The sequence below is a fragment of the Tyto alba genome, unplaced genomic scaffold (genome assembly GCF_018691265.1).
Source record: "Tyto alba isolate M040663 unplaced genomic scaffold, T.alba_DEE_v4.0 Super-Scaffold_45, whole genome shotgun sequence".
NCBI lineage: Eukaryota > Metazoa > Chordata > Aves > Strigiformes > Tytonidae > Tyto > Tyto alba.
This window is the reverse complement of record NW_024881321.1, coordinates 1,856,574-1,869,671: the sequence shown is the minus strand read 5'-3', so window position 1 is coordinate 1,869,671 and position 13,098 is coordinate 1,856,574. Positions and strand designations below refer to the sequence as shown.

The window sequence follows — 13,098 nt, the reverse complement described above, 5'->3', positions numbered from 1 at the left end:
ATTTCTATACTTTTTTTTCTGCCCCTGTGTTTAACCTCTTCATCTTTATTGAAAACAATTTACTTAGGCAAAGGATTTATTCCATTTTGGGGCTATGCATAGATTAACTTTAATATCTATTCAATCCTTACTGTATAGCAGCTTCACTTTTTCTTTATTGATTCCCTTTTTGCCTCTGTGGCTAAACAACCTTCTACTATTTATTTTAATTTCCTTTCCAAGGTCTAACTCAGCCTGACTTTTTGGCAGTTCTCACTTTATCCCGGTATTACCTGACCCCTATAACCATTTATTTTTTTTTTGGCATTGTAGAATCATTGCTCATTGTAGAATTCTGCTTATTCCTAGCATTGGCTGGCGGGGCGAGGGGGGAAGGAAATATGTGTGCATCTGTGTGAGCAAGGGGGAGCATTCATAGAGTTTAGTCTGAGAAGCTCTTTACTTCAGGATTTTTCACCTTGTTTGAAATAAAAGATCCAGAATCAGAATCACTACTTCCACCTCTTTCTTTTACATTCTAAGTCCCTTTGCTTTGGCTTAGAGAAGTAAGGCATATGGTTTACAAAGTTTGCCCCTTTAGGATTAAGAACCCAATTTCTGATTATCCTTTCTATTTAATTTAAACTGAGGCACCCTTTGTCTACTGAAACTAGGTTACCCTACACCGACCTTTCCTGCAGTGTCCCTGCTACTTCCCGAAACAAAGTCTAAAATAACCTCATTTCTGGCTGGTTCAGTGACTGTTCTGTGAAGCAGTATGTCAGCTAGCACATGCAGGAATAATTGGGCCCTACTGTTATTAATAGCATTTGTTCTCCAATGTATATCCATGGATATAAGTTATTTCCATGTGGTTGGACAGTTGTTCTGGCTGCACAGTTACTTGGCCCTTTGATTCAGTTAAGAATTATCTTTATGCATTGTAAGAAATATTAAATACACGTCAGGAGCCAACTGATATTCATTAGCCATATAAGCATGTTACAACAACTATATTAAACTACATGTGATCTACATTACATATTATGTACGAATAGCTTTTATACCATTGGGATAGTTCTGAGAATCTATTTTTAAAAATAGTTTTATTTCAGCAGTTTGGTTACAGAGGAAATGAGGCTTAGAACTGTTCAGTTGTTGGGCAGTGAAATCTTGCCGAGGATCTGATTAATATCCAGAGCACTGACCAGGGTGTGTATGATGCTTCTGTGTTTAAGTCTGCAACTTCAGAGATTAAAACACTCCTTTATTTCACAATCTCAGAGGAGCAAGGCAGGCTTGTAAACTGGAACCTCTAGTCTCCTTCAAACCATTTTTATTTGCTTGCATTGACGTTTCTCTTCACGAGGGGAAAGTCTCTTGACAGACATAGTATAGGAGTATTGTAGATAAAGGTCTGATACGTATTTCGTATTATGGTAAAGTTAATTGCATGTTTAGAAATGATGTTAAAATAAATCCCGAAGAGAGGAGAGATTTAGAAACTTCAGTGGTTAACATAAAAGCTATGACAGATTCTCCATCTTGTCGTACAACCCAGCAAACTGGGTCCAGTCTGGACTCTGTCATTTAATGATTAAATCAAAATTACATGTTCTTTATGTTAATTGTAAGCCATTGATCCTGTGGTGTGATTGTCATGCTGTCCGGTTTGTCAGCATAGGGAGCCTGGCCGTTGGCAGATGACAACAGACGTGGACAGAGAGTATGTAGGCTCTGCTACAACCAGACAGCGAATGTTTTGCTGAAATGCAAACATTTTGTTGTAAGTTTTAAAAACTTGTTTATCAGGTTCCAAAAAGAGGAGAATAGTAATTATTCATTAGATTGTCATTTGAAAATATAATCACAGCACAGTAAACAGCCTCCTAGAGAGGCTAATCCAGATCCCATTGAAATCAAAAGAAAAGGCTGCTGTTGGATCTGGTTCTAAGAGCTGAGAAATCTAAGCTGCAGACCTGGCTTCTGTGCCAAAGAGAGAGAGGGAGGCGGCGGGGGGGAGAGAGGGAGAGATCACAAGCACCATAAACAAAATGAATAAAACAGGATCTTAAAATGTATGGTACCATCCAAGTCACTTGCAAAATCACTCTCTTTGGCATAGAAACTAGGAAGGCCACAGTTTAGATTTCACAGGATATTAAGGACAGGGTAGTAATATCAGATATATAATAATAATAAAAATACAGTGTTGTAAAATACTATATACTTTTTTTCCCCCTTTTGGAAACATACCAGGAAGTTTTCACCTTTAAACTAAACACAGGCTCACAGTTTATGGAAAGAAATACTCATTCTTATGGCCTGATCATGTGAAGTGGCGAGAACTGTTCGCTTCCATTATTTCTGAAGTTAGAAAGCACCCAGCACATGCAGAGTCAAGCTTCTTAATATACTGTTGGATTCAAGTGGTGAAGCAGTCGGCAGAACTATGTCAGTGCTTCACTGTTGCCAAACTGTAGAAACTAATTACTTCGAAAGGTTGTGCACAGACAGATAATAGACTAGATGATGATCCACTTGTGTTGGCAGGCAGCAGTAACCCCGGAGTTGCTGCACAGTTCCATGAGACCGTGGGGACCAGAGTCTTGGGTCCCTGGCTGTTAGACACTAACTTCCAACAGCTGCTCCGTAAAGATTCTCTAAGTACTCTCTGACACCAAAGTCACAATCATGGAAGTTAAAAACAGGATTCAAGTGATTTCTAGAAGTCGTTCTTCAGAAGGCTAGGAAGAAGAAAATGCTTCCCATGACACTGAATGATCTCCTCTGAGTAATGTAGAGATGGTATATATGTGTAAAGAAGACAATTACAAAGAGGAATCTTCCACTGTTACTGCAGATTTTTCAGTTCATTGTCAGTCCTATTTTGGTGCTATGGTCACGTTATAAAGCCAAAGCTTTAAACTTCCATGTGTGTACAGCATAAAAGCGGCTGACAGAGCAACTTCCTCACTCTAACATTTCAGAAAAGGAAATTATCAGATGTCCCCGTGGAAGCAGAAGAAGACTATACTAAGTTTAACAGCAGCAATCTGAAAACCAAAAAGGTAGGCAAGCCTTGCATCCATACGTGTTTTGCTAAAGCATAGATTAATACCCAATACTAGCACAGAGCGCCTATTTTTCTCCTTCAAAACACATCAGAAAACAAATACAAAATGCCAGATGTCTGTAATTTTATCGCCTTGAACTTTTCATTCCAGGTTTAATTTTACTTTGATAGTCTTAATGTCCTGTTCTGAACTCTTCTATACTGTTACTGTTTGCCTGTATTTTATCAGTGAACATTCCTGTGAACCTCACAGACCTTGACACCTGTGTGAAGGTGCTCAGCTAATATTTGCAAAGTTCTTTGAGATCCCTAGGTGAGAAATCTTACGGCTTAGTGATAGCAACTGTTAAATTTCAGTTATTTGAAAAAGAAATGAAGATGGCAGCATTTACTTAAATTCCAAGGGATGCTAAAACAGGTTTATTTTTACCTAGAAATATTGCTTGTGCACTTACTTCTGTCAACTTAATGAAGTTAAATCAACACAGAGCTTGCTGATTGCCAGCTCCAACGCAAGTTTGGAGGCCAGTTCAAATCTGAGTCCAGTGGTGCCTGCCACTGTACTGTTCCTAGGAGAGCAGCAGACATGTGAAAAGAAATAGATTCTGTCTGTGCGTGCCAAGGTTGTGAGGCTTGCACTGGCTTATTTCTCTGAACATTGAAAGAAAATGAATTCTTCTGCAGTCCACCGGGAACCGAAAAGGCCCTCTGTGCTGGTCTTGTGACCTTCAGACTAGTGCTGACTACTCTTGATCCCTTTGCAAAGAGAAGCAGCTGGTGACAGATGCATTCCTTCCTCCCCCCAAGACCCCCAGAATTTTTTGTGCTTAGGGCACATGCTAATTTTTGAAGTAAGAAGAAGGCTGCCCCCTAAGTGAAGGTGATAAATAGTTTAAAATATGCATGTTTCCCCCCTTCCCTCGTTACATATCTGTAGCTTTTGAACTGAGCATAAAGATAGAAATAAACCAAGGAGAGATAATTCATTTTAACATTAAATATGATTTACTTCTGAAGTAATGAAGCACACTGATGAGAGAATCTGGGACAGCAAAGATAGCTCTTGGACTCCGTACAGTATACTACTCTTTTTGAAATACTTTGGCAGTGTTTTTGTTTGTATAGTAACACAGACGATCATACTGTTGTTGCATATCTCCATCCTATCCATAACCTTCTAGCTGATCCCAAGTATTGTAATTGTGATGTCCTGCAGACTGAGGAGTACCATAAAGAAAGGTCAATGCAAAGTTTTCTTAATAGGGAAAACAGCTAGAGATTTAAAACATAACATTTTAAAATGTAAGAAAGAAAAGAGGTCAGCTCTATAAAACGTGGCTCATAAAATGTGTTTTAGGTGTAAAAGTCTGGGAAGTTTTCCCAGTGGCCTCGAAGTGCTTTGCAAATGTTAGTTACCTTCTTCATTCTTAGTTCTTCCATCTCTTTTCCCTTTATTTCCCCGTGCATAGAGTCTCTGATAATAAATCAGTGTGAATTATTCATCATCTGTAATGCAAGGCTGTAATTCAGCCTGCTGACAGCATAATCATGAGATTGAGTCGGAGGGTACAGTATGCATCTGTTACATCGCATGCATTATTCCTCTTAATGTACACTCAGGGATTATCCCAAAGTAAACGTTTGAGTTGGGATACCTCATTCTGCAGAAAGGAAAGATGTTTCACCTCCTTGTCCTTGTGATTGATTCTCTGTCTTCATTTGAGGTTAAGTAATTCATGATGAGTATTTTTCTGTTTGAATAGTCTCGGATTTGTTTTGTAAGGTTTTTCTCCTACAATATAAAGCCTCCATAACATTATCTTTATTGCTGTATACTAAAAAAGCAATTCAACTTCTTGCTTGACTTCCGTATTTAGGAGTTTGTAGCTTATAAACCTGTCCTATGGAGATGCAGCTTAACTTTTTCTGTTTATCATTTCACTAACAGGCAAACAGCAAGATGTCAGCAGCACAGAAGGCTCTGGCCAAAGTTGATAAAAGTGGAATGAAATCCATTTCTACTTTCTTCAGCTCCAAACCTAAATCATCAAAATAAAGACTTGTTTTTGAAAGATTTTTATACAGTGGTTATTTTTATGTGAAGCTAAAGATGTCTTCTGTTTTTTTTTCTGTTAGTACAGTGTATGCAGGGCATGTCTTTGTACGTGGTGGAGTGTGATGAAGAGATCTGTGAGCTGGAGTGGGACAGAGCTGTTATGACTCAGTGGGGCAAGGCAGTTCCGTGCTGATATTCCAGCGTGGGTCAGGAAGAAAACCCGGCTGCGTTAGCCTGGTCCTCTGAGCGGAGAAGGGGGGTTGAGCACGGTACCGTACTGTCCTGTACCGCCTCTTGTTCTAGGGCAAGCTCAGTCAAGACCGCCACAGAACTTTCTCCATTGCACTCCACTCTGGGCTGGAAATAGGCCCTCCTTTGAGTTTTTAAAAATTTCGTTCATAAGGAGCATTATTTTTTGACGCTTTCTGAAGATTTTTACCCAATGTAACACCAGAGTAGGATGGTATTGTTAGATTTTTATGTTGACCCAAATCTAAGTGCTGGTGTAAGCGTTGCTGATGGGTAGCAATTTATCAAGACAAAGATAGTGCCTATAGTGGGATTTGGGTTGTTTTGAGTGTGCTAGAAACAAATTGCCACAGGTGTCAATGTGCATGTAATGCAATAAAGTGTTCTGTGTAACAAATTTGTGTTTGTTCTATTTGCTTTATGTTTTGAGAGTTAGGTTAGACTTCAGGACATTTCGTAAGGGGTTTTGGTATTTTCCTTTGTATGATTTTTAATCCTTAAAAAACTACAGCCTCACTTCAGGTTTACATGGTGAATTTCTGAAAACAGAGCAATATAGGGGTATTTTTACGTTCAGTGCCAAGGTCAGTAGGTCCTTACAAAAGTAATTAGGGAAAGATTTATTTAAAGACAAAGAAGCCTGTTGGTGACTGGATTCAAAAGCTTAAGTATGAGTGTCCTAAATAAGGTATAGTTTTATGAAGTTTTACACCAGGTGAGATTGTGACTTAGAATTCGCTACTCACTCTTGGGTATGTTCTTTCCTCATTACAGAGTATTCCCATATATTCAGAGGGACAGCTATCTGCTATGTCGCAACTTCCCTAATTCACAGAACTGAAAAAGAGATGGAGCCATTGGGATCATTTGTATAGACCTAGCGAGTTCTGCTCAGCACTCGTCGCTTCCTCTGCCGGTTGTACTGCGCCGTTACTGTGGATCAAGTACAATGTGTGTTGTGGACAGACACTCTTAAATTATGTCCTTCTTGGCCACTTCGGCTCTGTAGAGAATCTGTCTGTATCCCTGGACAGTGGGAAGTGTCAGAGAAACTAGGAGTTCCTTCATTTTTAGTAACTATGCCATTTTTCCACTTCAGAGGGTTTCAGTGGGGCTCGTTAGGTTAAAGAGCTCGGTGGCGTTCTCTTCCAACCAGAAATGAATGAGGAGCCTTGCTGTATGCTGTGTGCAGTTTTGCAGTTGGTGTTGGGGTTTGTATGCCTATCAAACCAGCGCTTTTTTTTTTTCAAAGATTCAGACCTAGTTTGTAAAAGGGGAAGTCAGTATGGTTAGAATTCCAGATAGAGGAAAATATTTCGATACCTGTGGAATTATTATCTCTGATTACAGAGACCTTTGTGTGACACGTGGACAGCTTCACGACAGCTTGCAGTTAATGTACCCAGGTTTAAAAATGTTTTTCTGAAGTGGGTTATCTAGACCCAAAATGAAGTTGTTTAGAAAAAAAATGCTTTCCAGGCATTCTGAGGAATCACTACTGTAAGTCTTCCTTATCTCTGAAAATCAGCCCGTCGTATTAGCCTTTGACTGTAGGTTGAGAATTGTGTGATTCAGATACAGAAACTTTATTGATTTTTCAGTTAGAATCATTCTTCCAAGTCATTTGGTGTTTTAATAAAATTCCGGTTATGAATGTCAGTTTTCTGAAATGATATAAGGGGGTGGGAAGCAGTAGGGGACACGAAAAAAAAAACAGCAATTGCTACATAGAGCCATGGAGAAACTTCCGTTATACCACACTGCCCTGTCAGCTGTCGTCAGCAGAATTTCACCAGCCCCATCAGTAAAGTTTCCTTCTCTGACATTAACTATCAGACAAGTTTAAAAGTTAATGGTAGGTATCATTGTATGTGACAATTTCCACCACCTTTAGAATTGCCATCTTGCCTTTTTCCTACCTTACTTGTCTAAGCTGTAAGTGAAGACCGGCCCTGTAGCAGCACGTACTGGTTTATCCGAGGGGTCTTTTCTAGGATTGGAAAGATCTAGCATTTGGTGAATCCAGGATGAACAATTGCATTCAGCCTCGCCCAGCAGTTTATTTGACTAAAAAACACCCCCCCCCCCCCAACTTCGTATCAGTAGAAGAGGGCATGGGCCAGTGATGGCAACTTTTGAAAACCACCACTCAAAAGTGCAGGATAATGTTATGAAAAAAAAAAAAAACAAAAAAAAAAAAAACAAAACAACAAACCAAACCAAAAAAGCCCAGGCACATACTGTCATGTTAATGGAGAAGTTTTGTGCAGTAAGCAACCTCTCAAGCCGTATTTTGGTAAATGAGAGGAAAGGAATTGTGTAATTATGGGTGGAAAGCCAATTCCAAGCACTAGAAGATGTTGAGAAAGCAGGCGAGCACGGGATAGATGTTTGAGTGGAAAAGCAAGAATGGGAGAGAGTTACATTAGAAACAGGAACTGTGAGGTAGGACAGATACACGGTAGAAGCTCTTCTGGATATTTAAATCTGCTAGTTTTTAATAGTTCAAAAAAATTGTGAAATAGATTTTGGAAATGTACCTCTTCATTGACCGAACGGTTCAAAAGCCTTTCTTCTAAGGAAAAGTTCCCATTCCTCTGGTCAGAATTTAGGACAAGAGGAGGACAATTCTGTTAGAGATGGGAGGCCTTTGTGATGACTTCTGATCTGGGATACTAATTTTTATTTTTTGTTCCTCTGTACATGACTTCCACATCTGCCGCTGCACTCAGGGACTAAGTCTAGAGTTCTTCCTCTGGGCACGGACGCGTTGTGCTTCAGTGTGTCACATCAATGTCAGCTGTGCCGTAACTTAGGACGGTAGTAATTGTACTGGTGACTGTGCTTTTGGTTGAGCCGGAATTTGTGCATGACAAAAAAAAAAAATAAGCCATTTCCAAAAGCCATTAGAACTTTCACCTGAAAACTAAAACTCTTTTCCCTTTAGAAAAGAGCGAAATACATTTAGTAACTTTGAAACTTCCTCAACATGTAGCTGTAAGAAGTTATGAAGAGCACACGGTGCCAAATACATAAAACAGTATTTCCTACCACAACAAGGATTTAAATATAGTTACTCAGCCTGGCCAGCAGTAGCAGTAGGTCATTATGAAGTGCTGCTTTGCTATTTCTTCCTTGGTTAGCTTAGTATGAAACAATATGCCAGCACCATTATAGAAATGTGGTCTTACTTGATTTCTTTTTCTGGATGAACATACCCTCTCTACATGTTCGTGTAGATACCTGATGAGTTGTGAGGCTTTTATAGTTGTTGTTTTGGGATTAAGCAGCTCTTACATTTCCACTTTTTTAGACTTCACGTTGCAAATGTATTGACATCAGAGGGCATGGAAAACTTCATATGAAAATACCAGCACTGATTTAGGGGTATGTAAGGGTTGAGCTTGCACATCATTTTCAGTCTTAAGTAATAAACTTAGTTCTATTTGTAGAAGTGACGATTAATGATTTGAATATTTTCAGTAGAAAAGGCAACATAGTTGGTAGAATTTGCCTTCAGATCTGAAATCTAGAAGAGTTCAGTGATGTTTGTTTTCAGGAGTTCAGTTGCATCTGACTTGGGTTTTAGAGGGTAGCTAAATGTATAGATGCTTATTTGAATAGATTAATGTTAATGACTAGGGTTTTCTCTTTCCTTTTTAGATGCCTGCGCAAAGACGTGCAAAGAAGAAATGAAAGGAGCATAAGGAGATTCGCTGATAGTATTTTAACTTGCCATAATCTCAGAGCAGCTTTTAAAGGCTTTTTTTACACACTTTCTGAAAAATCAATGCTTGAAGTTAGACATGCCTTGTTCCAAGAAAAAGCAAATCTCAGCAGATTAACATTGTTAAATATGTGGTGTGTTGAACATACACTGCTTCAGATTTTATAGCTTATACACTATTGGTCTATCGGGCCCTTCCAGGAAAGCACTTACGAGCATGCCTAATGTTAAGCACATGAGCAGCGATCTCAAAGTCAGCAGTGTTGTTCGTGTGGATAAGTGCTTTGCTGGATCAGCGCCTGAAGTCCTGTTAGGTGCTGAGCATCCTGATCCATATCCAGCAAAGCACTTATGTCCATGCTTATCTTGAGGTGGAGGAGCCAGTCGAACTAATATTTGTGCATAAGTGTTCGCCATAAAATCTCTCCGGGCACGATGACTCACATGCTTAAAATTAAGCACCTGCCCAAGTCGTTTGCAAGGGCAGACCAGCAGCATCCTTGAGCAAGTTGTAAATAATTACTTGATTTTGTATGAATTTTTTTTTTTTTTGTACTTGTTTTTTAACACTATATGATTTTAGTGGCCGTAATGACAAGTTTTAGAAGCTGCATAGCAAAATACGTTGTGCGCAATTTTCTCCTTCCTTTTTCAAAACCTAGCCAAATTCAGCAAGGTGGCCTTTTTGGACTGGAAGTCCAATGTTCAGACATAGAATCATCCAAAGTGAAAAAAAAAAAGTTAACTCTATTTTTTAGGACATTTACATTTTTTGAAATAATTACACTTCATTTGATTTGCATGGTTTTTTCCAGCCCTGACCTGTTATCCAGAAGATGTCACCTAGCGCTGGTTGTGCAGGCTGTCTGACTCTTGAAGTGATAAAGCTTGAGGTAGGATGTTAACATGTACCTTTTGTGTTGAGAACTAACTGAAAACCTAGGTATGTAATCCCCCAGGTAAAAAAAATTAGACCTAATTATTTATTATATTTTTTACTCATGTAAGAGACACTTTCTGTAGCATGAACTTCAACCAAAATGTCAACCTGAGTCTACAGAAAATATGCAGAAAATGGATGCTCATGAGATCCTTAAGTGATCTGTGTCAGATGCAGTCTCATGTTTTTAGCTTAAATAGCATTAATGTCAAACTCCTTGCTACAAACTTTTTACAAGTAGTAATTGATGGGATTTTGACCATAGTGAATGTATGCTTCTGTCAGTTTTAACTATGACCCCAGTTCACAAGACACCTACAGCAAATAACCAAAACGTTCTGTGAAGCTTGAATATATTTGAAGCATTCTAGATAAGTGAAAAAATATTTTGCTTCTGCTCTGGAAAGTTCTGACTAACTTCAAGTCAAACGAGAGCTCAAAGAAGAGTTTATTACAACGCTGCTGAAAACTAAATTCCAAGACAAAGAAGCAACAGCTCATTCAACTTTCTTTTCAAGTGATTCTGATTAGCTCCGTTTCAGAATATGAAAAACCTGAACTGTTAACCATTTACAAATCACGCATGAAAGTAAGTGTAATCCGAATGCTTATTTTAGAAATTTGCACTAAATTCTTTTTGTTACTTCTGTGCTTGTCTGGTTAAGCAATGTGCACTGTCCCTTTTCATGGAAAAAAAGTATTTATTTTCACGGAGTTTTCTAGGCAGTACTGCAAGAATATTATGTGGGTCCAAGATGAAATTTCTATTTTTCTACCTTACATGAAAAAAAAATATGATTGATATAGGAGTAAGATTATGAATTTTAATAAATTGTGTTTCTATTTTTTTTTGTCAGATTTTATTTTTAATTCATGTACAGGAGAGAAATAAATACCTTTGGAACAATTTGTTGGTTATTACTTCATTAATTTCACAGAGGAATACAGAGAAGAATGCAGCACAATCAAACTACTAATACTGTCATCCTCCACAAGGTGGTCAGTGGTTCTCAGACTGAGTTGAAGGAGGTGATGAATCCGTAGATGCAGAGGAATCTGAAAGTTCACTGAGACAGATTCAGTGAAGCAGTTAGGCCAATCTCTGTGGACCTCACTGTACAGATGCTCTAGTGCAAAACCATTTCTGCGTATGTATAGATTTTAGCTCAAGTACTCCAGACATTTTGATTTTCATGAATATGGTGGAGAATCTCTTGAGTGACGGTGAGGTGAGGAGGGTGGCGGTGAGGAGAACGGTGTTGATGTTCGTGTCATTTATTTACACATTTTGTGTTATTGGCCATCACGTATGTAATGTAAAGGTGCTCCATCACAGATTTACACAGAACTGATGGATGATTATTTTCCATGGCGTTTTTTTGTAGCGGATAGTCAATCAGACAGAAGGGAGAAGCTGTTCCTCTGACAAAACATTACCCTGGTATCGCCATGATGCTGTGCTGAGTGCTGACATGAGGCTTTGAGGCTGTTAGGAGAATTATTGCCATTTCATTTGTAAAATCCAGAGAACAAGGGGCAGAGCAACGGTGGTGGGGCTTTTTTATTTGACAGTGAAGTTGGTTTATTGGTATTAACGAGAACCAAGCAAGGAAAGCGGTGAGATTTGTACCATTCCATACATTTCATAAACCCATCAGTCACCAGCACTTCTCTGCAGAAACAGAATTACCAGTGCTAAGGACAAAGCACTAAGGCAGCTTCTATTTAAATAGGAAATAGCATTTACGCTGCTTAGCTCAATAAAGTCAATTTGCAAAGTAATGCAAAGACTGAAGGAACTGGCACATTGCTTTACGTCTTTAAAGAGCTGCCGTAGCTCAAGTGTCTGAGCTTAGCTCTCTCGTACCCTTTGTGTGCACAACTGTTCTGTCTCTCAGGGTCTGTCACGTTGCAAATTGCTCTAATTTTTCCAAAGCTGCCTTTTGAAATGCATTCGGTACCCTAAGATAGCTGCAGAGCAACCAGCGTTATCCCAGGTGAAACAGTGCCCCAGTGAGGCTCATCAATTTTTAAAAAGGGCGGCAAAGAGAAAAGTGAAAAGCCGTGCTTTAAAATCTGGCGTCTAATTTGGGGTTATGTTCGTTGTTGTGTTCACCCTTTGTCTTCTCACGCCGAGGGCCTGATTCTTTTCTCAAAAGATCTTTTTCAAAAGATGCTAACTTGGTACAGCCCCCCCCCCCCCCCCCCAACCTTGACTTCAGGCCAGCCGAGCAAACTGTTTCAGAACAGGCGCCCGCATTCATGAAGGCAGCCGAAATAAAAGCGTTCCGCAGCCCGACAAATGAGTGAAGCTGGCCCTGTTTGTGAAAGGCACCACCAACCGCTTCCCCTCGAATTCCCTCTGCAGCTGGCACTGCTCGGGGTTCTTCACCAACAGTTCAAACTCCGTTTAGTAGGAGTGAAAGTAAAAAAATAGCTAATATGCTTCCAGATCCTGCATGTCAGAGAAACGGAGCGGAATGTTTACAGAGGTTGGTAGATAGGGATAAGGGAAGCTTCACCGAAGGAAATCATCAAGGAGGCATCCCAGCTCGCTTTAACCCCCTGAACATCCTCACGCACCTCAGCACAGCTTCTCTGTTATTAGCAGGAAGCATCCTAAAAGGTTGACTTTCGTCTTGCAGGAAAAAATCGTCCACTGGAGCTGTGGCTTGTTCTCAGGGGCGGCGAGATGAGCCCAGACACGGTGTGTGCCTGCGCGCAGAATGAACGGGTGGCTCTCTTCGGGGTGACTATAGGGCCTTCAGGATTTGGAGGCGGTCCTGGATTTAAGGAATCGAATTTAGCGTCCAGGCTAGACGGGATAGGTCAGGCTGTCGAGATCTCGCGTTGTTTCTCTCTCTCTTCTCATTTTATAAATACATAAGAAACTTCATTTTTAACCTGTTGAGAGGGGAAACCTCCCCTCTCCACCCTACAGATTATATTCTGCAGTGTTGCTATATTGTTTACCCTTATAGGCCAATAAAACAATCACTAAAATGTCCTTTTACTCCCCCCCCAATTACTGTTCTATGTTTGAGAGGTCAAAATTTGTTTGTAGTAATTTT

General features: G+C 39.6%; 1 protein-coding gene across 4 annotated transcripts in view; it reads left to right on the top strand.

Annotated features, from left to right (window-relative positions):
- Nucleotides 1-10,858, top strand: part of RNASEH2B (ribonuclease H2 subunit B) — a 44,942-nt gene extending 34,084 nt beyond the window's left edge. For 2 of the 4 annotated variants that reach the window (XM_033006703.2, XM_033006702.2), the window contains exons 10-11: nucleotides 2,970-3,050; nucleotides 5,004-5,757. In XM_033006703.2, the coding sequence (XP_032862594.1) occupies nucleotides 2,970-3,050; nucleotides 5,004-5,111 (189 nt within the window). In that variant the 3' untranslated portion in view covers nucleotides 5,112-5,757. Of the gene's footprint in view, nucleotides 1-2,969; nucleotides 3,051-5,003; nucleotides 5,758-9,023 lie in introns of those variants that run through there. The other 2 variants (XM_033006705.2, XM_033006704.2) reach the window with 1 other exon arrangement.
- Nucleotides 10,859-13,098: the final 2,240 nt, after the last annotated feature.